The sequence below is a fragment of the Spermophilus citellus genome (assembly GCF_964194105.1).
Source record: "Spermophilus citellus genome assembly, chromosome: 8".
NCBI classification, from domain to species: domain Eukaryota; kingdom Metazoa; phylum Chordata; class Mammalia; order Rodentia; family Sciuridae; genus Spermophilus; species Spermophilus citellus.
In genome coordinates, this window is record NC_138189.1 from 117,464,781 (window position 1) to 117,491,277 (window position 26,497).

The following is a 26,497-nucleotide window of genomic DNA, read 5'->3' on the forward strand; positions in this document are numbered from 1 at the left end:
GTGGGGTGGCAGTAGGAGAAGAGATCATTGGTGTTGGAATTGGGGAGATGGCTTATGTTTTTAAAGTAAAAGTGTAAAGTTCCTACATTACTTGTTTCTTCTTTTTTAGTACTTCAGGAGAGTAGAATTTTGTCTAATTATTATCATTCACTGTGTTCACATAAAAACCCAGCTGTTTACTTTTAATATCTTGGGTGCCAGTCTTTAAAAAGGTTTCTGCTTTTTAGTTTCCAAAATGAATAGAGTGTTGTAAATGCTAAGTTTTAGGGTATAGAAACAATTATTTGGACATTGCTTTCTTTCTTTCTTTTCTTTTTTTCTTTTTTTTTTTTTTGTCAGTTTTGCTATATCAGGCTTGTGTGTGGTTTTCTTGTGTTTATCCTTTTGGTACAACTAGAGCTTCTTCAATCTCTGACTTAATACCTTTGTGTTTTGGAAAATACTTGGCCAGTATTTCTTTAAATATTGATTCTGCTGTATTTTTTTTCTCCCAGGCTTCTAAGTCACGTGTGTGAGACCTTTATCATCATATTCTATGGTTCTTAGGATCTTTTATGTGGTTCTTTCTCATTTTCCAATCAAAAGCTTCTTTTTTTTTCATGGTGATGATTTTCATTATTTGCCATTTACATCTTGGATATTTTCTAGATACCACTGTCCTGGTTCACTAATTATTATTCCTAATCTGTGTGTAAACTACTGTTAAATTTATGCACTGAATTCTTCCTTTTTTCCCCTTCTGGTTCTGGTGATGTAACCCACAACCTTGTATGTGCTCTACAACTGAGCTACATTTCTGGTCCCCTTAATTTTCTTATAAGAGTCAGGAAGGGTCTATGTTGTCCAGGCTGGCCCGGAACTTGGAGTCATTCTGCCTCAGCCGCAGGTATAGCTGGGAGTACTGTTATGTACCAGTACATGCTGTGACACACGACTAAACAGTCAGGGTCACTCCAGAAGAACTAGGCTGGCACGAAATAATGACATACAGTGGGTTCTGTGATGCCCCCTTTAACCCAGCTCCCACCAAGGAGGCAAGGCAGGCAAGAAAGAGAGGGAGCATGCCTTGAACCCAGGTTTTATTAATGGGGGGAACTAGTCCATGGAGCATTCTATCCAAAAAGGGCAAACAAACAAGTGGGTATAATTCAGCCCCATTGGGTGGTACCCACTCCTGGAGCTGCACCTTTCTTATCTAAGCAGAGGTAAATTCTACCTGTATTGCAATGGGTGCAACACCATTGCACCTCTTTACTCAGGACTTAAAGGTATATACAAAGCTTCTGTCCAGAGTGGTTCCTGACAACTCCATTCAGCTTGAATTCTTAATTTTGACTTTTAAAAATAGATACTCATTCTTTAGTAACACTCATTTATTTATTTTCTTGAACATATTAATCAATGGCTTTAATGTCCATATTTAGTAACTCCAGCTTGGATTTCCTTTGGGTCTGCTTCTGTGTTTTCATTTTTGGAACCTGAGCTCCTATTTTCTGGCATTGCTGGTAATTTTGGATTGAAAATTTGGATGATGATAGCTTCTTTGAGGGTGGATTAAATTTTCTTCTAGCAAAGTCTGAGAAGATCATCTTGAACAAGTTGAGTCTGGTCTCACCAGGGTTTCTTATATTTGCTGACCCAGTAGTAAAAATTTTGTCTCCCTTGCTGAGAGACTGCTGAAATATGTGCTTAGATCATGAGGGGCTTCATAAGGATGAAGCTTATTTCTGCATGAATTTCCTGAGTGTTACCCCGTGTGTGCAAATACCCAGAGAGGAAAATGCATAGGTGCTGGGCTTGCCCAGAGCTGTTCCCTTCTTGTTGGGAGTTTGGTTCCTCTGGTCCCTGTGACTTTGTTGCTCCCATCAGAACAATCTTCACACACTCCTTGTCATATTCTCAGGAGGATGATTAATTTGGAGCAGCTGTCCTCCAAAGGCAGAGAGAACATTCTTCATGGATGCCTTTGGCTTTTAAAAATAAAAATTAGGTTTATTGCAGATGATATTTCAAACTTCTTTCACAATTTCTGTTCATCTTTATTTCTTCATCTAAATCTAAGGGGACTTTTAAATTTGTTCAATGAAATACTTTAAATTTTATTTATAGGGCTGGAGTTGTGGCTCAGTGGTAGAGTGCTTGCCTAGCATGCGTGAGGCACTGGGTTCGATCCTCTGCACCACATAAAAATGAAATAACGATATTGTGTATCCACCTACAACTAAAAAAATATTTTTAAAAATTATTTATAAATTTAATATTCAGTTTTCCCTCTAAAGTCTTGAGCTTTTTAACTGTTAGTTTGATTTATTTAATGAGACTTAATTTTAAATCATCCTAGAATTTAAATATGTTTGCCCATTAAGGAAATGAGTATATCTTTGCAGAGGATGTTGGGGTTTACATTTTTAGATGATTGAAGGTGCATAACAACCAGAGATGTAAAGTCTTAAGCTACAAAGTCTGAGAAAGCTCTTTTGTCCCTGACTGCTAGGCTATGCCCCTTTGGGTGATAACAGTGTCATGAACTAAAAAATTAAAAAAGAAATATAGGCAGCATATACATTGACCCTGAACTGAAGTTGTATCATAATATGCATTTCAAGCTAGTCAAAAGTAACCCTTATCTGTCTTTTTCTTTGTGTATTTTGTGTAATTTTCATATTCTTAACTATTTATTTATGAGGAATTTATTTAACACCTATTTGGAGTGCAGAGATTCAAAGTTCTATCTGCCTCTTATTATAGGTTCTGGGGTTGTTTTTATCACAGTGATGTGGGTTGTTCATTGGAAAGAAATCTACTCACTGCAGCACAGTTTAAAATAGACTTGGTGTAAGTGTTTGTTATGAAGGGCTCACGATCTCTTTTCCCTTTCAACCTACCATTATTTTTCCCTCCACAGGAAGGCAGAAACTCTTCAGATGACTTTCAGTGATGATCAAATTTGTATCCCGATGTTGCAAAGAAACACCGATGGCCTGCCTGGGATGTCCTCCAGTGACCTGCAGACATCTACTGAGGGGGCTGTGTTGAGTTTTCATCACATCTACTATCGAGTAAAAGTAAAGAGTGGCTTTCTACCTGGTCAGAATAAGGAAGAGTTAGAAATACTATCAGATATCAAGTACGTGCATGAACTTTTAAAAAGGCCCCTTTATTGATCTACAGTGAACCTCCAGGTTTTTCCTATTACAAATAAGATGTTATGAACTTTTGCGTATACATTTTGTACAGACATATTGATATGTGCTTTTATTTCCTTTGGCTAACCTAGGATAGAAATGATTAGATCACTTTGTTAAGAATATGTTTACTTTGAAGAGAACTTATATGCTGTTTTTAAAAATGATTTCCCCATATGCATTGAGTTTTCTTTGAGAATTGGATAATTAATGTGTTATTAATTTTTCCCCACATAATGTGTCATTTAGTTTTCCCTGTGTATTGGAGGAAGTGGACCTGGCTGTGTGATTTACTGCTTTTTGATTGTGACAATATGATTATAAGCTTTGAACTTTTGTTTTCCAACTATTAAACATAGGATCTGCTGGTATACTTTTTGATCCAGATGCTTTTTAGGTACTTGTGCACTTTATGCTCTTTATATTCTAGTAGCAAAGAGGTTGAAATGACAGTATATTGTGATAGTATTTTGCTTTACAAATAGAACTGTTATTAATTTTTTTTTTACTTTTTTGGGTACTGGGGATTGAATCCAGAGGCAATTTTCCACTTAACTACATCCCCAGTTCTTTTTATTTTTTGAGAAAGTGTTCTTACTAAGTTGCTAATGCTGGCCTCAAACTGGCAATCCTCCTGCCTCAGACTCTGGGTCAGTAGGAATACAAGTGTGTGCTGTTACCCCTAATGACAAATAGACTTGTTTTAAATGAATGACTTATTTATACAAATTCATAGACTATAGCAATTTACTTAATGCTTTCTCTGCATAATAGTATCAGGTAGAAATTATTTAAATATAAGACAACTATTATTTAATAGAATTTATGCTGTTGAAATATAAAGTGAGATACTCTAGGATACAAAAAAATTCAGTCCATTTTATTTTAAAAGCACCCAGTAATTACAATTTTTATTCTTTTCCTCATGCAATAAATTTAGAATTTAGAACATGGTATTGAAATGAGAGCTAGAGTGGTATGAAAATGAGTATTTCTAGAGAATCTACTCACTATCAGGTTCCTCTGTGAGTTCACAGATGCTGGCGATTAGGAGTGTCAATTTTTTTTCCTGATGTCTAGAGAACTGAACCTGTGCTTCCCCTCTCTAGTGATAGGAAGTGAATCTGGGTTTGCTCAGACAGTATAGACAATATGGTTTTGTTCATTTGCTCATTTATTGTTTAGTAGGGAAAATAACTGCTCCTAGTCAAAGCAAGCAACTTTTTCAATTTTCCCGACTCTCCAAGGCTGGGGAGTAGTTATAAAGGAACCCTTTGACCTGGTGTGGCTGTAGATCTATATGGAATCCTGTTTTTTTGGATGTTTTGTATACTACTGTGGTCTCTTCTATTACTAGGAGCCAACTTCCTTCAGAGGATAAGGGAGTGACAAAATAAGGTAGAATTTTTGTGGGAGTGTGGTGGGGAGAGAGATGATCAGGATGTGAGAGTTGACTGCGTTGAGGCCAGGGGTGCTATGCTCAAAGTTCGGAATTCTTTCAATTCTTTCTCCATGAAGAACACTTGCTGTCTTGCCTCTTTCTCAACATCTCTCTCTCTTGTGTGGGATAAGAAATCCTGAATAGGAGAAAAAGGAGAGGAATGGTGGATGAAAGGCTTTGATCCTTTGGTACATGATTAGATAGAATTGAATTAGGGGAAGCTGGTGAGCTTTTCATGAAACATAACAATCAAGAAAATGTTGTTTTTTTTTTTTTTGTATTTTGTGCTGAAACAGGTAGAAGGTAACATGATTTTAATATGTGCAGGTTAAATAGATGTAAAATGTGAACTGTGTGAATGTCTTTTTTTGTTTATTTCTTTGTGTTTATTTGGTGCTAGGGGTTGAACCCAGGGCAAGAGCTGTACCACTGAGCCATATCCCCAGCCCCTCTGGCTTGTTAGTTTGGCTAGTGGACTAGTGACTCCATGCAGTGTCTCTTCTGTTCAAGGTGTCACGTGTTCATGGCTGAATGGTGTGCCTCTCAGCAAAGGTCATTGTCTTATGCTTTCCTAGGCTCATATAAGTGCACTCAAATTTTAGAATTCTTTCAATTTTTATATTTAAAATGACGCCTAGGATTGGGGTTCATGCTTGTTCACATTTCTGGTTTAGGTTTCCATGAGAAAGGTTATTCAGTTTTTGGCTGCTATGTTTTAGAAAAAAAAAATAGCTCTATTTGTAAAGCAAAATACCATCACAATATACTGTCCATCAGGATTTCTTGGTCTTTTTCTGAGTAAGTATTTTAAAAACCTGGGAAGATTTTATTACAGTGAAGACTTAGTGAATAAAAAGTTTATTTCTGGTCATTTTACAAGAAATTAGAGGTAGCTGTTATTAAAGAAGATTCATTAAGAGATACAGGTAAATGCACTTGGAGAGGTCATATCATTTTTAGAATATTTTTGAGGGGGGTCCCCTTCACTGTAAGTGCTGTGAGGCACTTGTGTTGGGAAGTTCTTCACTGTGACAATTGTGTAATTGTAAGATCGACGTCTGTGGGAATCATTATTTTAGAACAATTGCAGTCAGATTTGACCATACACTTGAAATAAATACCATTTCTCTGAGGAGTACATCTTTGCCTCCTTACTAATGCTGTAGAAAGACTGTAGACATTGAGGTTTTGAAAGGACTCTGTTTCATCATCTCTGTATCCTTTGGAATCTCAGCCCTTAAACTTCCTTAAGTTCATTCTATTTAGCGCTGTACATCTTACCTTTAAGATAAAATTCAAGCTATTTGCCTTCTGGGCTCTCAGCCTGGTCATACCTTTTCCACCTTCCTACTCTATCCAAATATTTTACCCTCACACATGCTCTTAGTTTGTGAAACTTTGGTGTCTCCGCCATCCTTGTACATCCTTAAAAAATTTTCCCTACCTGAGGGATGTCTCCTAATTCTAAACTGAGCATTTTCCAGTCCACTTCTGGACCCATAAAAAGGAATGAAATGATCTGTCTTGAGGATGTGTGTTTCCTTTCCTAGTTGGTACTACATTTTCCTTGAATGTTCTGAACAGGTGATGGCTTCTTATCGTTGGGAGTGCTTCATTCTACCCTTTGTATTTTTGCTTCAGAAATGTTGATTTTTGGTCTATTTGATTTTGTTAGTGAGACCACTACTACTGGTTTCTATGATTGGAAGATATTATAAAGCATTTCTCGAAAACTGTTACATACTTGATACTGTGTTAAGAGTAACAAAAATAAGAGATGGGTAAAAAAATCTTACTTGTTTCAAGGAATCTTGGACATCGGATATGTCATTTTCAAAAAGGAATAAATAGTTTCAAGGATAAATGAAAGCAACTTAGAGGGACCTTAACCATTCTTATGGGTTCTGACTAGTGGTTCATAGCCTACGTATACTAGACTTCTATTAATCAGTTTTTCTTCTCTTTAAGAGTTGGTGGCTGGGTTTGGTGGCACATGCCTGTAATCCCGGCAGCTCAGGAGGTTGAGGCAGGAGGATTGTACGTTCAAAGCCAGCCTCAGCAATAGTGAGGTGCTAAGCAACTCAGTGAGACCCTGTCTCTAAATAAATACAAAAAAAAGCTGGGGGTGGTGATGGGGATGTGCTGAGGATGTGGCTCAGTGGTCAAGTGCCTGGAGTTCAATCCCTGGTACCCCTCCCACGCCAATAAAGAGTTGGTGCTTGTTTTCTGTCCACAGTTTTACCAACCTTCATTGAAAATATTCAATGCAGAGTCTAAATGAAAATTATTTCTTTGAAAGTGGAACAATAAATTTATATTTTTTGTGTTTATAGTGGGATCATGAAACCTGGCCTCAATGCTATCCTGGGACCCACAGGTGGAGGCAAATCTTTGTGAGTATAACAGAAAATATAAGTCAGCCATTTCTGTGCAGGTTCAATGTGCTTTTTTTTTTTTATTGGTTGTTCACAACATTACAAAGCTCTTGACATATCATATTTCATACATTAGATTGAAGTGGGTTATGAACCCCCAATTTTACCCCAAATACAGATTGCAGAATCACATCGGTTACACATCCACAATTTTACATAATGCCCTATTAGTAATTGTTGTATTCTGCTACCTTTCCTATCCCCTACTATCCCCCCTCCCCTCCCCTCCCATCTTCTCTCTCTACCCCATCTACTTAATTCATTTCTCTCCTTGTTTATTTTCCCATTCCCCTCACAACCTCTTATATGTAATTTTGTATAGCAATGAGGGTCTCCCTTCATTTCCATGCAATTTCCCTTTTCTCTCCCTTTCCCTCCCATCTCATGTCTCTGTTTAATGTTAATCTTTTCTTCCTGCTCTTCCTCCCTGCTCTGTTCATAGTTGCTCTCATTATATCAAAGAAGACATTTGGTATTTGTTTTTTAGGGATTGGCTAGCTTCACTAAGCATAATCTGCTCTAATGCCATCCATTTCCCTGCAAATTCTATGATTTTGTCATTTTTTATTGCTGCATAGTACTCCATTGTGTATAGATGCCACATTTTTTTAATCCATTCATCTATTGAAGGGCATCTGGATTGGTTCCACAGTCTAGCTATTGTGAATTGTGCTGCTATGAACATCGATGTGGCAGTATCCCTGTAGTGCGCTCTTTTAAGGTCTTCAGGGAATAGTCCGAGAAGGGCAATAGCAGGGTCAAATGGTGGTTCCATTCCCAGCTTTCCCAGGAATCTCCAAACTGCTTTCCAAATTGGCCGCACCAATTTGCAGTCCCACCAGCAATGTACAAGTGTACCCTTTTCTCCACATCCTCGCCAGCACTTGTTGTTGTTTGACTTCATAGTGGCTGCAATCTTACTGGAGTGAGATGCTATCTTAGGGCGGTTTTGATTTGCATTTCTCTGACTGCTAGAGATGGTGAGCATTTTTTCATGTACTTGTTGATTGATTGTATATCCTCCTCTGAGAAGTGTCTGTTCAGGTCCTTGGCCCATTTGTTTATTGGGTTATTTGTTATCTTATTGTCTAATTTTTTGAGTTCTTTGTATACTCTGGATATTAGGGCTCTATCTGAAGTGTGAGGAGTAAAAATTTGTTCCCAGGATGTAGGCTCCCTATTTACCTCTCTTATTGTTTCTCTTGCTGAGAAAAAACTTTTAAGTTTAATTAAGTCCCATTTGTTGATTCTTGTTATTAACTCTTGTGCTATGGGTGTCCTATTAAGGAATTTGGAGCCCGACCCCACAATATGTAGATCGGAGCCAACTTTTTCTTCTATCAGACGCAGAGTCTCTGATTTGATATCAAGCTCCTTGATCCATTTTGAGTTAACTTTTGTGCATGGCGAGAGAAAGGGATTCAGTTTCATTTTGTTGCATATGGATTTCCAGTTTTCCCAACACCATTTGTTGAAGATGCTATCTTTTCTCCATTGCATGCTTTTAGCTCCTTTATCAAATATAAGATAGTTGTAACTTTGTGGATTAGTCTCTGTGTCCTCTATTCTATACCATTGGTCCACCCGCCTGTTTTGGTACCAGTACCATGCTGTTTTTGTCACTATTGCTCTGTAATATAGTTTGAAATCTGGTATTGCTATACCGCCTGATTCACACTTCCTGCTTAGAATTGCTTTTGCTATTCTGGGTCTTTTATTTTTCCATATGAATTTCATGATTGTTTTATCTATTTCTACAAGAAATGCCATTGGGATTTTGATTGGCATTGCATTAAACCTATAGAGAACTTTTGGTAATATCGCCATTTTGATAATGTTAGTTCTGCCTATCCATGAACAGGGTGTATTTTTCCATCTTCTAAGATCTTCTTCTACTTCTCTCTTTAGGGTTCTGTAGTTTTCATTGTATAAATCTTTCACCTCTTTTGTTAGGTTGATTCCCAAGTATTTTATTTTTTTTGAGGATATTGTGAATGGAGTGTTTTTCCTCATTTCCGTTTCAGAAGTTTTGTCGCTGATATACAGAAATGCCTTTGATTTATGCGTGTTGATTTTATATCCTGCCACTTTGCTGAATTCATTTATTAGTTCTAGTAGTTTCTTTGTAGACCCTTTTGGGTCTTCTAGGTATAGAATCATGTCATCTGCAAATAGTGATAATTTAAGTTCTTCTTTTCCTATTTTTATGCCTTTAATTTCTTTCGTCTGTCTAATTGCTCTGGCCAGTGTTTCAAGAACTATATTGAATAGAAGTGGTGATAGAGGGTATCCCTGTCTTGTTCCGGATTTTAGAGGGAATGCCTTTAACTTTTGTCCATTCAGAATGATGCTAGCCTGAGGCTTAGCATAGATAGGTTTTACAATGTCAAGGTAAGTTCCTGTTATCCCTAGTTTTTCTAATGTTTTGAACATAAAGGGATGCTGTACTTTGTCAAATGCTTTCTCTCCATCTATCGAGATGATCATATGGTTCTTATCTTTAAGTCTATTGATGTGGTGAATAACATTTATTGATTTCCGTATATTGAACCATCCTTGCATCCCAGGGATGAATCCTACTTGATCATGGTGCACAATTTTTTTGATGTGTTTTTGTATTCAATTCGCCAGAATTTTATTGAGGATGTTTGCATCTAGGTTCATTAGAGATATTGGTCTGTAGTTCTCTTTCTTTGAGGTGTCTTTGTCTGGTTTCGGAATCAGGGTGATGTTGGCCTCATAGAATGAATTTGGAAGAGCTCCCTCTTTTTCTATTTCCTGAAATAACTTGAAAAGTATTGGTATTAATTCTTCTATAAAGGTTTTGTAAAACTCCGCTGTATACCCATCCGGTCCTGGGCTTTTCTTGGTTGGTAGTCTTTTTATGGCTTCTTCAATTTCATCCATTGATATTGGTCTGTTCAAATTGTGTGTATCCTCCTGACTCAGTCTGGGCAAATCATATGACTTAAGAAATTTATCGATGTCTTCACTATCTTATATTTTATTGGAATATAGGTTTTCAAAATAATTTCTAATTGTCTTCTGTATTTCTGTAGCATCTGTTGTGATATTGCCTTTTTCATCCCGTATGTTAGTAATTTGAGTTCTCTCTCTTCTTCTCTTCATTAGCATGGCTAAAGGTCTGTCGATCTTATTTATTTTTTCGAAGAACCAACTTTTAGTTTTGTTAATTTTTTCAATAGTTTCTTTTGTTTCAATTTCATTGATTTCCGCTCTAATTTTAATTATTTCTAGCCTTCTGCTACATTTGCTGTTGTTTTGCTCTTCCTTTTCTAGGGCTTTGAGATGAAGTGTGAGCTCATTTATTTGTTGGTTTTTTTCTTTTTTTGAGGAATGACCTCCAGGCGATGAATTTCCCTCTTAAAACTGCTTTCATTGTGTCCCATAGATTCTGATATGTTGTGTCTGTATTTTCATTTATCTCTAAGAATTTTTTGATTTCCTCCTTTATGTCTTCTGTAACCCATTGATTCAGTAACATATTGTTCATTTTCCATGTGATGTAGGATTTTTCCTTCCTTCTTTTATCATTGATTTCCAGTTTCATTCCATTATGATCAGATAAAATGCATGGTATTATCTCCACCCCTTTATATTTACTGAGGGTTGCCCTATGGCATAATATATGGTCTATTTTTGAGAAGGATCCATGTGCTGTGAGAAAAATGTATATCCATTTGATGATGGTTGATATATTCTATATATGTCAGTTAAGTCTAGGTTATTGATTTTGATATTGAGTTCTATAGTTTCTTTATTCAACTTTTGTTTGGAGGATCTGTCCAATGGTGAGAGAGGTGTGTTGAAGTCACCCATAATTATTGTGTTGTGGTCTATTTGATTCTTGAACTTGAGGAGAATTTGTTTTATGAATGTCGCAGCACCATTATTTGGTGCATTAATATTGATAATTGTTATGTCTTGTTGGTGAATGGATCCTTTTAACAGTATATAATGACCTTCTTTATCCCTTTTGATTAACTTAGTCTTGAATTTGATTTTATTCGATATGAGGATGGCCACCCCTGCTTGCTTATGAGGACCGTGTGCGTGGTATATTTTTTCCCATCCTTTCACCTTCAGCCTGTGTATGTCTTTTCCAATCAGATGTGTCTCCTGGAGGCAGCATATTGTTGGATTTGTTTTTTTAATCCATGATACCAGCCTATGTCACTTTATTGGAGAGTTTAAGCCATTAACATTCAGAGTTACTATTGATATATGGTTTGTACTTCCATCCATGTTTGATTATTTATCCTTTTTTTAAAAAATTTAGTTTGTTTCTCCATGATTATCTTTCCCCTCGCCCTCTGTCTTTACTGAGGCACTTCCCACTGATGGTTTTGGTTATTGTTTTTCATTTCTTCCTCGTGTAGTGTTTTGCTCAAAATGCTTTGCAATGCTGGTTTTCTGGCTGCAAATTCTTTTAACTTTTGTTTATCATGAAAGACTTTTATTTCGTTGTCATACCTGAAGCTTAATTTTGCTGGATACAGAATTCTTGGTTGGCATCCATTGTCTTTCAGTGTTTGAAATACATTGTTCCATGACCTTCTTGCTTTCAGTGTCTGTGATGAAAAATCCATTGTTAACCTTATTGGTTTACCCCTGAATGTAATCTGTCTCCTTTCTCTTGTAGCTTTTAATATTTTCTCTTTGTTCTGTATATTGGATATCTTCATAACAATGTGTCTTGGCGTTGGTCTAGTGTGATTTTGTGTGCTCGGTGTCCTGTATGCATCTTCAATTTGTATATCTGTTTCCTTTTTTATTTCTGGAAGTTTTCTGTAATTATTTCATTCAGCAGGTTACTCATTCCCTTGGTTTGAATCTCTGTACCTTCTTCTATCCCAATGACTCATAAGTTTGGTTTTTTTTATGTTATCCCATAACTCTTGGATGTTTTTCTCGTGATTTTTTTACCAGCCTTTCTGAGTTGGCTAGACTCTTTTCAAGATGATATATTTTGTCTACATTCTCTGACGTTCTGGCTTCTACTTGCTCCACTCTGTTAGTGATACTCTCAATTGAGTTTTTAATTTGGTTTATTGTTTCCTTCATTTCTAGAATTATTGTTTGATTATTTTTTATAATCTCTATTTCCTGATAAAGATGCTTAACTTCTTCTTTTAGCTGTTTATGTAATTCATTCTCAATGTTCTTTCGCTGCTTGAATTTGCTGTCTTGTATCCTCTTTAAGGTTCCATTCCATCTGTCTAAGGTGTTCCTTGAGTTCTTTATATGACCATTTTTCTGATGACTCTAGGTCCTCCTGAATATTTAGGCTGTCCTGCATTGTTTGTACTCCTTTTCTTCCTTGCTTTTTGAAGCTGCTCATGTTACTTCCCATTCTATTTGACTGCTGAGTTACTGTTTACTCCTATAAATTTATTTGATGCTTGGGAGGAAAGGTATTAGAAGGGAAGGGAAGAATTCACTAAAGAGAATGAGAGTAAGCAGGTAAAATTCAAGGAAGGGGAGATAAGAGAAATGAAAAGACAAAAGAAGAAAAAAAAGGAAATAAAAAAAGAAAAAAAATTAAAAAACAATAAAAAAAAATTAAAATTAAAATTAGAAGAAAAAAAATTTAAAAAAAAATTGTAAAAAAAATTTAAAAAAACACCAAGAAAGAAAAATGAAAATGAAAGAAAAACCCAAATCAAAAAAAAGAGAAAAGAAAAAAATAAAAGAAAAAACCTAATAAATGCTGTCTTAGAGTTTGATTAACTTCTCTTCCAGTAGGTGGCGCTGTGCCCACCAGGCCAAGTTTCTCCTGTCAATACGCAGGAACCAATCACTGTGCACCAGCTCCTCCCAGACCGGGCGAGTCTCCAATCCTGAGTGCCTAGGGCCTCCTCTTGTGTCTAGTCACTTCCCACTTTTCCTCTAGCCAGGCCCCTCTCACGGGTGCCGCTCACCACAATACTGGCTACATGCCAGGTCTGTTGCTCCCGGGAGCCCTGTTTTCATGAACGACTGGGCACATTCTTCCAGTTTGCCAATCCCTCAGACCCAAAGTTTGTAGAGCTTGGGGCTGAGAATCCTCAGCGAATTTTACTTGCCCTCCGGTAGCCACGCCCCCGGTAGCTGGTGCAAGAGGCCTCAGCAGTCAGCCCTGGTGGGAGCGGTAGTTCCGCGCCGCAGGCCCAGCGCCACCTCTGATTCCCTCGGGCTGGCTATCTCGCTCACGGGAGAGCTGGGAGGGGCCCTTACGGGAGAGCTGGGAGGGGCCCTTAAGGTTTCCCCGATGTGTGGAGAGGGAAGGCTAGGGAATTACACACCTGTAGCGCAGGTTTCAATGAAGTTATCTTCTCTGCCGCAGTCTGATGATGTCAGTTCTCTGCCATGGTGGTGTCTCTTGCAAATGGCGACAGTTCGTTTCCCTTTGCCGGGCAACCAATGCAACGGGTGGGTCCTTACTGTCTCTCCCAAGCCCCGTTTCAAACCTGTGGCCACTACCTATGAAGGCTCGGTAGGCATTTACCTCCGTAGGATCAGAAGGGCTGACCAGTTGTTTCAGCCGGATGGATTAGTGCTGAGTCACAGCTGTTTGTCTGCGGGAAGCAGGCGAACTGGAGCTTGAATTCAGCCGATCCGGGCTCAGTGTGTGTTCTGAGAGGCCCAGACTGTTCGCCCCAGATCCATGTCAGCTCAGCATTGCCTAGTGATCCTGAGCAAACAGATTTAGGTTGTTTACGACTCCCTATGCCCGCACAGCTGAAGAGGTCAGAGACTTGATCTCTCCGCGCCCGTCGCCATGTTGGAATCCCTCAATGTGCTTTTTAAATTTTATGTTTAGTGCATTATAGGTGTACATAATAGTGGGATTCATTTTGAGATATTCATACAGGTGTATACCATAGTCTTCTCCATTTCAATCTCTAGTATTTTCCCCTTCCCTTACCTCCTTTCTCCCCATCCTCTTCCTTTACTCTATTGATCTTCTTTTTGTTTATTTAATTATTTTAATTAATGCATTATAGTTGTATATAAAATTGGAATGCATATTGATATATTCATACATACACATGGCATAATTTATTAAACTTCGTTTCCCAGTTCTTCCAGTTTTCTTTACCCCCTCCTTCCTCTTCAATCCCTTTATTCTACTCTACTAATCTCCCTCCTATTTTCATGAGACCCCAATTTTTAAAACTTTATTTTTTTCCATACTAGCCTTTGCATATAAGAGAAAACATCTGACCCTTGACTTTGTGAATTTGGCGTAGTTCAATTAGGACGAGGTCTGGTTCATTTACTAACAAGTGACATATCGGTTGAGTAGAACTCCCTCCATTCATCTATTGATGAGCACCTAGACTGGTTTCATAACTGGCTATTGTGGATTGTATATGGCTATCATATACCTGTGTTTGCTCATATCACTATAGTATGCTGGTTTTAGTTATTTTGGTTTTAGTTCTTTTGGGATAGCTAGGTCATATGGTGGTTTCTAATCTTTGAGGACTCTTCATACTGCTTTCCAAAGTGATTGTACTAATTTTCAGTCTCATAAATTATGTATAAGTATCTTTCCCCCTATATCCTTTATAGCAATTACCATCATTTGTATTCTTAATGATTGATATTCTAACTGAGGTGAGATGAAATCTCAGTGTAGTTTTGATTTGTATCTCCCTGATTGTTCAGGGTGTTGAACATTTTTTTTTTGTGTGTGTGTGTGTGTATTTGTTGGTCATTTGTATTTTTTTTCTTTTAAGAGATGTTACCCATTTATTGAGTGGTTGATTGGTGGTTTTGGTGGCAAGATTTTTAAAGATTTTTGAGTTCTTTATATATTCTTATTATTAATTTCCTATCAAAGAGTGACTGGCAAAGATTTTCTCCCATTCTGTAGGATCTCTCTGCACACTCTAAATTATTTCCTTTACTGTAAAGAGCTTTTTAATTTAATACTATTCCACTTATTGATTCTTGGTCTCATTTCTTGAGCTCTAGGAGTCTTATTAGGGAAGTCAGTGTCTGAGTCAATGGGTTGAAGTGTTGACACCATATTTTCTTCTTGCTCTTGTTGTTTAGGATTTCTTCAGCTATTCTGGGTCTTTTGTTCTTCCATATAAATTTTAAGATTGCTTTTTTTCCAGTTTTGTGCAGAATGTCATTGGTATTTTGATGGAGATTGCATTGAATCTGTAGATTACTTTTGGTAATATGGTCATTTAAAAAATTTGTTCTACTTAGTTATACATGACAGTAGAATGTGTTTTGACACACCATACATAAATGAGATATAACCTCTCATTCTTCTGGTTGTATATGATGTAGAGTTATACCATTTGTGTAATTATATATGCACATAGGGTAATAATGTCCAATTCATTCTGCTATCATTCCTACAATATAGCCATTTTGATGATATTACCTATACCTATTCATGAACATGGTAGGTCTTTGCATCTCCTAGAATCTTCTTCATTCTCTTTCTTCAGTATTTTATAATTTTCATTATAGAATTCTTCTACCTCTTTAGTTAGATTTTTTTCCTAAGGTTTTTTTTCTTGTTTGTTTTTAGGTTATTTTGAATGGAATTTTTTTTTTTTTTTGTCAGCAGATTCATTATTGGAGTATAAGACAGCCATTTTTTTTTATGTTGATCTTGTATCCTACCACTTTGCTGAATTTATTGATCTAGAAATTCTCTGGTAGTGTTTTATGGATCTTCTAGGGTTAGAATCATGTCATCAGCAAACAAAAAGAATTTGACTTTTTTTCCTATTTGTAGCCCTGTAATTTTCTTCTCTTGTCAGATTGCTTTGATCAATTTCAAGAACTTTATTGAAAGGGAGTGGTGAGAATTGACATCCTTGTCTTGTTCTAGATTTTAGAGGAAATGCTTTGTATTTCTTTGTTCAGTATGATGTTGGCTTTGAGCCTTTATGATGTTGAGGTAAGTTCCTTCTGTTCCTGGTTTCTCTGGTGTTTTTAATATAAATGGGTGATGGGTGATGAATTTTGTCTAAGACTTTTTTTCTGTATTTATTTTTGTCCTTGATTCTATTTATGTGATGAATTGCATTTTTGGTTTGTGCATATTGAATCAAGCTTGCATCCCTGGGATGAAACCAACTTGATCCTGGCATATAATCTTCTTAATGTGTTTTTGAATGTGGTTTGCTAACATTTTATTAATGTTTTTTGCATATGGGATCATCAAGGGTATTGGTCTGCAGTTTTCTTTCCCTGATGTGTCGTTATCCGTTTTGACATCAAGGTGATACTGGCTTCATAGAATGAATTCAGCAGTATTCCCTCCTTTTTTATTTCATGGAATAATTTAGTGTTAGTTCTTCTTTAAAGATCTGGTGAAACTCAGCTGAGAATCCTTGTAGTCCTGGGCTTTTCTTTTTTGGAGGGCTTTTTATTGTGGCTTTAATCTCATGGCTGTTTGCACTCTCATTGTTCTATTGTCCTGTTGAGGTTTTCTATATCCTCTTGGTTCAATTTGAGTAGGTCATATGGGTCTAGAAAGTTGTCAATATCATCTAGATTTTCCAATTGATTGTTACATGTGTTTTCAATTGTCCCTAATGATTTTCTGGATTTCATCAATTGCTGTAATGAATCTCCTTTTTCATCTCAAATTTTGTTGATTTGTGTCTTCTCTCTCATTTTTTTTGGTTAGTTTGACTAGGGGTTTATTGATATTTATATTTTCAAGTTACCACCTCTATGTTGCATTGATCCTTTGTAGTTTTTTTTTTTAGTCCTCTATTTATTTTCAGCTCTGATGTTAATTATTTTCTGTCTTCTTCTGGTCTTGGGATTAGTTTATTTCTGCTTTTCTATGGTCTTGAGATGCAGCATTCACTGTTTATTTGGGATCTTTCTTCTTTTGTTTAATATGGTCACTTAATGCTATAAACTTTCCTCTTAATATCCTCTTCATAGTATCTCAGATTTTTTTGTGTTGTATTGCTGTTCTCATTTAATTCTAGGAATTTATAAATATTTCCTTTCATTTCTTAAAATGTGATTCATTCCTTGTTAAAAAAAAATATTGGTCAATCTTCATGTGTTTTATGTGATTTCCATAAATTTTCTTGCTGTTGATTTCTAATGTCAATCCATTATGATCTGACAAGATGCATGGGATAGTTTTTTTTTTTTTCTATTTGCTAAGACTTGTTGATGAGGGCCACAACCTAGTTAAGATGGCACCTGGCAGTATGCCAAGAGGAGTGGTTTGTGAAGTAACGCCAGCAAGCCATTAAGATGATGAGGATTCCTTAATGACTGACTGCTGTGTCAAGATGATGTCAATTAAGTTAAGCTGTGTGTAATTAGTTGGGTATATGTACCTCTACAGTCCGGCAGAGAGGCGGCTTCTGCTACCTTGGGTGCCTGCTACTTTGAGTTCTCAGTTCCTGCTGAGTTCACTGGCAATAAAGTAGTTCCTGCTTCAACCTTCAAGTTGCTTGTCACCTCTTGGTTATTTTGCCTAGCCAGACTTGGGCAGCCTAGATGGACTACGGCAACTTGTATTTGCTTTGTGTCTTAAAATATGGTCTATTTTGGAAAATATTCAATGAGATATTGAGAAGAAAATGCATTCAGTTCTTGTTTAGTGAAATATTCTATAGATGACTGTTAGGTCCAATTGGTTTATACAATTATTTAGGACAGAAGTGTCTTTATTGATTTTATATCTGCATGACCTGTTGCATGTTGAGAGGTATGTGTTGAAATACCAAGTATTATTATATTGGTTTCTATCTGGGATTTAAAGTCAATAAGTGTTTGTTTTATGTAATTAAGTACACCAACATTTGGTGCATAAATATTTACTATCATTATATCTTCTTGTTGGATTGTTCTCTTTAATTATATGTAATAGTTTTCCTTGTCTCTTAAGATTAAATTTTTTATTTTTTTAAGTGCATTGTAGTTATATGTAATAGTGGGATTTATTTCAACATATTTATAAATGCATATACCATAGTTTTAAACTATTCCAATCTCCAGTATTACTCCTTTCTTCCCCATCTCCCTCCTTTTGATTCCCTTTCTCTCCTCTCTTGGTCTCTCTTCTACTTCTTTTTTAAATTAATGCCTTATAATCATATATAAAGTTATAATACATTGTGGTCTCACCATAAATTCACCTAGTATAATTTGGTCAACTCTATTTCGCATTCCTCTTTCCCTTTCCTCCTCCCACCCCTTTGGTTTCTTGCTTCTACTCTCCTGATCTCTCTTCTATTTTCATGAGATCTCCTCTTGAATTTATTTTTCTTCTCTAGTTTCTGCACATGAGAGAAAGCATTTCACCCTTGTCTTTCTGAGTTTCACTTATTTTGTTCAGCATGGACTCACTCCATTTACCAGCAAATGATGTGATTTCTTCTGATTATTTTTTTTTTTGCTTGAAGTTTGATTTTTTTGATACAAGAATAATTATTCCTGCTTGTTTTCAAACTCTACTTGCATCAGGTATCTTTTTCCATTCTTTCACTTCCAGTCTATAGATATCTTTGCCTATAAGAGTCTCTTGGAAACAATGTATAGTTGGGTTCTGTTGTTTAAATTCATTCTGCCCACCTCTGTGGAGAATTGAGACCATTCACAGTCAGAGTTATTATGGAGAGATGTTAATTCCAGTAATTTTATTTGTTTAATAGATTAAATTTGTTTTTTATTTTTATTTGATTAATTGCTTTTCTGGAGAGCTACATCTATTTGAGAGCTCTGGGGGTTGTTTTTAAGTTTCTCATCATGTAGTATTTATTTTCTGTAGTTCAGGTTTAGTGGCCATAAATTATTTTAGTTTATTATTACCATAGAAAGTTTTACTTTCTGCTTCAATTCTTCATGATAGCTTTGCTGGGTATAGCAATCTTGGCTGGCAATTATTTTCTTTTATAGATTGAATTACCTCATTCTAAGCCTTCCTGGCTTTTTTTTTTGTTTTATAAAAATTTTATTTAGGGTTTTTTTCCATGCTGGGAATTAAACCCAGAGCTTCAACCATGCCAGGCAAGTGCTCTACCACTGAGCTACATTCCCTGCCCTCCGCACGTTCAGAGTTTGAGTTGAGAAGTTTGAGGTGAGTCTTATTGATATAGCTTTAAATGTGATTGTGATCTGATGTTTTCCTCTTTATATTCTATTCTCATTTTCTATGTTAGGCATTTTGTACATGATGTGTCCATTAGAGTTTAATTTTTGAAACTGTCTATTTAGGGTTCTATATGCATCCTTTATGTAGATGTCCATTGTGTTCCTAAGGATTGGAAAATTTTCTGCTATTATATTACTAAATAGGTGCCTAATGCCATTAGCCTGTATTTCTCTGCCTTTTTCTATTCCACACTTCTTTTACTTTCTCATCATGTTCTCCCCTCCCCTTTACTATCGACTGAATATTCCAGCTCAAATACCTTGTCCTTGAGGCGTAAGGTTCTGTTTTCTATGTAATTTAGTCTGTTGGTGATTCTTTCAAGTAAACCTTTTATTCAATTTATTGTGTTTTTCATTTCTAGTAGTTCTGATTGGTTTCTTTTCAGAATATCTCCTTATTTAGTGGTCTTTGACCTTTTGTAGTTGCTCTTAGTTCATTCTTTAATTTGTTTCTTATATCTTCTTTTTTAAAAAATTTATTTTTTTTAGTTGTTGATAGATCTTTATTTTATTTATTTATACGTGGTTCTGAGAATCAAACCTAGTGCCTCACACTGGCCAGGCAAGGGTGCTACCACAGTCCCAGTCCCTTATATCTTCTTTTAGTTCATTAATACTTTTAATAATCAAAGTTTAAAAATCTTTCTCTGAAATTTTATTCCCTTACATGTCTGTGTGCACCTTTTTGGAAGATTGTAACATTTGGAGGGAGACTTTTTCCTCATATTTTCAGAGACCTTGGACCTGCACATGAGATGGACTCCCCTTCCTCCTTTGTGATGATATCCTTGGGAGGTAGTTGTCTCTTTTGTAATAAGTCCTGTGTTGTTGGTATCTGTTGACTTTGATATGTAGGCTGAGTGTATTCCAAGTATTAGTTATGACCAACAAAGACTCTCAGTTTGCTGCTATAGAACTACTGAATGAACTCACTCTTCTAGAGCTGGTATAACCCTGTAAGGTTTTCCAAGTCTTCTTTTTGGAATATTTTTTATTTTGATGTAGGAAAAATGTCCAAGAGGGGAATCTGATGTCTCCTTCTAGTCATTCTTACTTGGGGGCTAATCGTTGGTTTGGAGTTTTTGTCTCCTCTATTCTATGTGTCAAAGTATTTTTGAAGCTTGATTAGGGTTGATTTGTGTGTGAAGGAGGGTACACTGTCACTTTGCTGAGATGTGGGTGTTATTCAACTGCAGAGTTTCTCATTTGAACTTGTAGTGTACCAGTTACTTCCCAGCTCCTTTCAGAAAAAAGGGAAAAGAAGCAACAGAAATAGTAGTGATCAATATAGAGCAGTAGAATAAATTCCTGGTGCCTGCCATGACACTATATACAATTAATTCCCACAAAAAGAGGAATTGCAGGGTAAGCATTTAACAACAGCAATAACAACAAGCAGTCATGAATTACAACTAGTATAAAAATATATAATAGCTACCAACTATGCCCTTCCCAGTGCTAATAACTGCAGAAATATGAACAATGGGGGAGTAATTATATAAACTAAATTGTTCTTAAAGATAGTAAAACTGTAGTTCATTAAGAAGAAAAAAGTGGGGTAGGAAGGTAAAAGGAAGTTTAAAATATTCAAAAGGTGAACTGAAGTGCAGCAGGGGAGGAGTTGTAATGGCTATAAAGAAAGAGGAGTAAAAAATACCTGACTCCCCAATAAAATAAGTAATGAGAAAGAGAGAGAACAAGTGAATTAAGCTACTGAAGGGGGAAGAGAGGAGAGGAGTAATAAGAGAAAAAAATAAACAAAACAACAACAAAAAAGAGCCGAAACAAAGAGATGAAAAGTCAAACCAAAACACATAATCATAAAACCTTACCCCTCTAAAGTTAAAAGAAGGTGAAAGAACAAATGGTTGAGGAAAGGAAAAAATTTAAAAAGAGGAAAAAGGGGATAAAAATGAAGATCCACTAGGCAATCGAAACAGAATATACATCCCACACATACACACATTCACAGTTGATGGAAAAAAGAAAAAAAATAAGAATAAGGATAAAAGGAAAGAAAAAATTTAATTACACATGAAGGGCTGCTCTGCTGAGGTGGGCAACACTGTTGGCAAGTATGGATGTCCACTGCCTATGCCTTACTGTCCTTTCTGTTTCTTCTTGGGCTGTGTATCTGTTAGACTTCACAACTCCCAGCCCTTGCTCTATCTTCTTTGAGTTCCTCACTCAGCTGTCAGCTAGAGTGGCCTGGAACTGAAGCTGCCTGTATTGACTCTCAGTTTCCCTTCTTGCCAGTTTAAGGACAGAATAGGAAGTAGTGACAATTGGAGTTTTGTCCATGCAAACTCCGTGAATGCACTCCCCAGGCGGGGCTGATGTAGACTTCTAAATGTTAAGTTTAGGTAACTGGCAAACTTAGCTCTGACCAAACTTGTGAGCTTTGCCATGACTTTTCTACTCTAGGGAAAATGGCTCCATCCACCCTATTGCCAGGCAGAAGCCAATCTTCGCTGGGTGTCTGGGTATGGGGAGGGGGCTCCTGAGAACTCCATTGTTGGGGTAAAGTGATGAAGTCTCTGTTCTTGCAAACATCACTTTTCATAAATGTGGTTGTTCCAGGAACAGACCCCAAGTATAAATGAACCTATCTGTCCAGTGTCTGAGTTCACTTTGACTAACCCTGCAAGCCACCAAAGAGCACAATCCTCTTTGTGCCTTCCTCAGTCATGCCCCCACCAGAAAGTCTCTAGATCTCACAGCAGGCGTATGCAGGGAGAGTTGGCCAATGCTGTTATGAACTCCCTGGATCCTGCAGCAGGAAGTCACCCCATAGTCACTCTAACATGACATCCGTATCAGCTCTCCACCCTCCAGCCAGGAAGCACCGAACACCTCTCACACAGCAGCTTGCCATGGCACTGCCTCAGAGTCACCTGAGTTCAGACCTCATCTCTGTTTCACCAGTTCTCCTGTGCCAAATTTCCTTCAGATTCAATGTTTTTTTTTCTGCCTGGGTCTCCCCTCCCCTCTACAGTGGACTGACCCTGCAGCATTATAGGTTGGATTTCTAAGGTATTCTTTCCTGTCCTATGTTCAGAGTTCCTGGATTTCTGTCTTTATGATTCCAATATTAGGATTCAGTGTGTTCCCTGTCACCCACTTTACAAGGAAGCAGTGTTTTCCTGCTGCTTGAGCCTCAAGCTCATGGAATAAGTGAAATTTACACCCTTCTCCTACTCTGCTCCATCTTTTCCAGAATCTTCAGTGCATTTTTAACAATCATTTTTAGTGTGAGTAAGTATTGCTTGAGCATTTGTTGTACATGTCCTATCTGGTCCTAGGTGCTGTGGATAGGCAGTTGGGCTAGCTTGTGTCCCCCCGCCCCCCAAGAACCAGGAAGTCTTAATAGGTTGGCTTTACTAATAGGACTTGATAAGTGATTTGGCATATATGGGCTGGGGGGCATGCTATGAGCATTGGGGAGGGAAATAAGGGGATAATATTTAAAATGTGGAGGTGGAGCAGAAGGTCTTTGTGAGGGCATAGATAAAGGAGCACATTTCCTGTGTTGGATCCATCAAGGTAAGACAGCCATGTGGGTCATTTGGGACACCTGTGCTGGGTAAGCCAATGATACCTTGCTTTTATGTTTTTGGCGTTTTCTGTAGCCTATGATGAAAAGAAGGGTGAAAATTTAAGTACACACACGTATGCATACACACACACACACACACACACAAATTTTAAAAACATCCTGACTAGTTAATTTTCTGACTTGAGAAAAATGTCTGTTAAGAGTAGCTGAGAGACATGGCCTGTGTAGGAGGAAAAAAAAACCCTATAACATATGTACCCTTTTATAGTTTGTTAGATATCTTAGCTGCAAGGAAGGATCCACGTGGATTATCTGGAGAAGTTTTGGTAAATGGAGCACCTCGGAATGCCAATTTCCCATGTGAGTCCGGTTATGTGGTACAAGTAAGTATTAGTGAATTTTCCCTTTAGATTTTTTCTGTTCTCTCAGGGGAAAACCCTTGGCTTATAATTTAGCGTGATTCCAGTTGATTATTTCACATGCTCATGAAACAAAGCTTATTTACACCCTCTTTTCATAATTTCCCATAAGAGTGAGGTTACAGTTAAATGGAAAGGAAAGGAGGATCTGGAATATGACCCCTTTCAGGCAGTGCTGTTGATTCTAGCTGTTGTATCATTTACATAAAAGACAATTCCTATCCTTTTTTTGCCCTTCCTTTACTTTCCTACTTTCCCTACACGATGCCTTTGGTGAATCCTTATACAAAGCAGTCTGGAAGTGCCTGTTGGAGTCATCATGGTTACTTGTGCTCCATCTGGGTGTGCGCTGGTGGATGAACTGCCTCCCTTGGACTCTGTAGCTCTCTGTATGTGGAATCACTGAAATCTGTGGAGCTGAAACTTTACCTTGGGTTTTTTTTTGTGTGTGTGTGTGTGTGTATGTGTATGTGTTTGTGTGTTGTGGATTAAGTTACAGTCATTGGAGGAATAGTCTTAGAAAAAATTCAATATGTCTCATTAAAATACTATTTTCCTTCAGGATGATGTTGTGATGGGCACCCTGACAGTGAGAGAAAATTTACAGTTCTCAGCGGCTCTTCGGCTTCCAACAACTATGACAAATCAAGAAAAAAATGAGAGGATCAACAAAGTCATTCAAAATTTAGGTCTGAGTAAAGTGGCTGATGTTAAGGTAATGTGAAAAAACCCCGATATAATCAGCCAGAAAAGAGAACTTCCCTGTGTGAACAATGTGTCCTTAATCAGAAGTTTCCTAAGGTGTGTGAGGTCAAAAGTGGCTGCTTTCCATAATGATGAGAAAAGTCAAGTTACATAATATGAAGGTGGTAATAAAGCTGGAGAAGCAATCTTAATGATGGTTGAATCCCAGGATTGGAGTGTGGTCTAGTTTGAAGAGTGCCCCTCACACGGCCTTTTCCATGTGGTCTTCTCACTCTCGTTGTTAAATGAGAGATCATTTGATGTCTTTGCTCTAAGTTTTCTTCTTCCTTTTTTCTACTACCCCTTTAGTAGTTCTTCTTCCTCTTCCTCTGGGGAGACTTTGTTCTTATGCTTTTTTTAAGGCATATTTCTGGAATTGATAAATGACAGGAATCCAAGGATTCTAGTTCTGTGTAGTTCATTTTGGGTTAATTTGGCTTTGAAAATTATATTTGGTCACATTAGAATTTATTTATAATTTATGTGGTGACCAAGTTATGTTTCTATAGCCTTTTTTTAGCCTTTGGCACCCCCTGTTATCACCTCTCCTTTGAGGCAATGAAGAATTGAGGGGCTGTACTCTCTGCTGCTTCCCCTGGTACCTGTTGATAGTATTTTATGTGAAGTGTACTTTGTTTGGAAGAAGAATCCTGGGATGCTACCATTTAGCACTTATATATTTTTTTATGAGTCATTGAGTTTTCTTTCCTTTGGCTCTTTATTTATTTGATTTTGCCTTCCCAGTAAGGTAGTCTTTTGCTGTGTTCTTTAACTTTAAGCAGGCACTGCTCAAAGTCACTTATTTGGATTTTTAAAGGAAAATATGTGAAGGCAGTTATTGACTTTTTATAGTTTATGTAATCTAATTGAAATAATTTTAAATTTTTATGAATTTTTAAACAACAGAAATGTAGAGAAAATAGTCAATATTACAATGATATGATTGTCAGATCATATGGTAGTATAATTACTCATACTATTCACCTTGCTTTATCAGTTATAAATATCACCTTCCATAATTACTTCAACAATTTCATGCTGAATATTTTAAAGAATGTTATACAGTGTTTCATCCCTGAATACTAATTATGTACCTATAAGATGGCATTTCTTTACCATAATACCATTATCAACTAACAAAATGGACTGTATGTTCATATCATCACCTATGTCAAGCCCCTATTCATTCACATTCTTCAAATTGTCTACAAAGGTCTTTTTTATATTTATTTTTTAGTCATAGTTGGACACAATACCTTTATTTTACTTATTTATTTTTATGTGGTGCTGAGGATCAAATCCAGGGCCTCGCACTTGCTAGGTGAACGCTCTACTGATGAGCCACAACCCCAGCCCTCCAAATGTCTTTTGTAGTTCAGTTGTTAACAGGACCTAGTCAGGACCTAGGCCTTGGGTGGCATTTGATTATTATCCCTTTAGAGACTCTGAATTTCAGAATTGTTTTCTACTTCCTGTCTCTCCAAAACCTTTCTACTCCCCTCAACACACACAATCACATTGACTAGTTGAAAAGACTGAGACAGTGGCCCTGTGGAATATCACATCTTCTAGATTTGCTTAAAAGAATAAACAAGCAATTGTTCAATGAGTTGGGCGTGGTCACAGTGTCAATTTGGAAACACTTGCAGTCATTGAAAAGTTGCTAATGTGGTATGATAGAAATCACGCTTTTTTGATTGTGAGTTTATTTTTTGTAAATCCACTTGGAGACTTTTGTTGGGAACAGTATTTGGGATGTTGTTAGAAGACTAATAAATCACTAGAGAGACTTTCCTTTTTCCTCTCCTAACTTTATTTCTTGTTTATAGTGTGATTCCACTATCAGGGACATATCTTTTAGTGTTCAAGCTTATTTATGCTAAACCTAAATATGCAACTTTATAAGAAACATACATAACTGTTAAAAGCTTAGCCTTTATATCTGGGCCAGTCATCTAGAACCTCTGTCCTGAGCCTCATTTCACTCATCTAATAAAAGAGAAACCCTCTCTTCTCTCAGATGTCTATTTATTTGTGTTCAGAATAATAAGGACAACAAAATAAGGTGTCTCTAATAGGACTGGCACAGGCTAATCTACCAAATGACAGTGACTGTGGTTGTTTCTTTGTGAGAGAAACAATAACAATAATTTTGTGTTTTAGGTTGGAACCCAGTTTATATCTGGAGGAGAAAGAAAAAGGACCAGCATAGCAATGGAGCTGATCATGGATCCTCCCATCTTGTTCCTGGATGAACCCACAACTGGGTTAGACTCGAGCACAGCTAGTACTGTCATTTTGCTCCTGAAAAGGTAAATGCTATGGGAATATTGTTCTTTCATTTATTTAATATTTAATCACTTCTGTGTATACTACAGAGCAATTAGACAGATGAAAGAAATTAAAGGGATACACATAGGAAAAGAAGGACTCAAATTAGCATGATTTGCTGATGATATGATTCTATACCTAGAAGGCCCTAAAAGTTCCACCAGAAAACTTCTAGAACTAGTAAATGAATTCAGCAAAGTAGCAGGATATAAAGACAAATTCAT

General features: G+C 36.9%; 1 protein-coding gene across 1 annotated transcript in view; it reads left to right on the forward strand.

Annotated features, from left to right (window-relative positions):
- Positions 1-2,909: 2,909 nt before the first annotated feature.
- Positions 2,910-26,497, forward strand: part of LOC308654352 (broad substrate specificity ATP-binding cassette transporter ABCG2-like) — a gene marked incomplete at its 3' end in the record, with an annotated part of 43,303 nt that continues 19,715 nt past the window's right edge. The window contains exons 1-5 of the mRNA XM_081303614.1: positions 2,910-3,127; positions 6,960-7,019; positions 23,048-23,162; positions 23,761-23,913; positions 26,106-26,254. Of these exons, the coding sequence (XP_081159740.1) occupies positions 2,925-3,127; positions 6,960-7,019; positions 23,048-23,162; positions 23,761-23,913; positions 26,106-26,254 (680 nt within the window). The 5' untranslated portion in view covers positions 2,910-2,924. The remainder of the gene's footprint in view (positions 3,128-6,959; positions 7,020-23,047; positions 23,163-23,760; positions 23,914-26,105; positions 26,255-26,497) is intronic.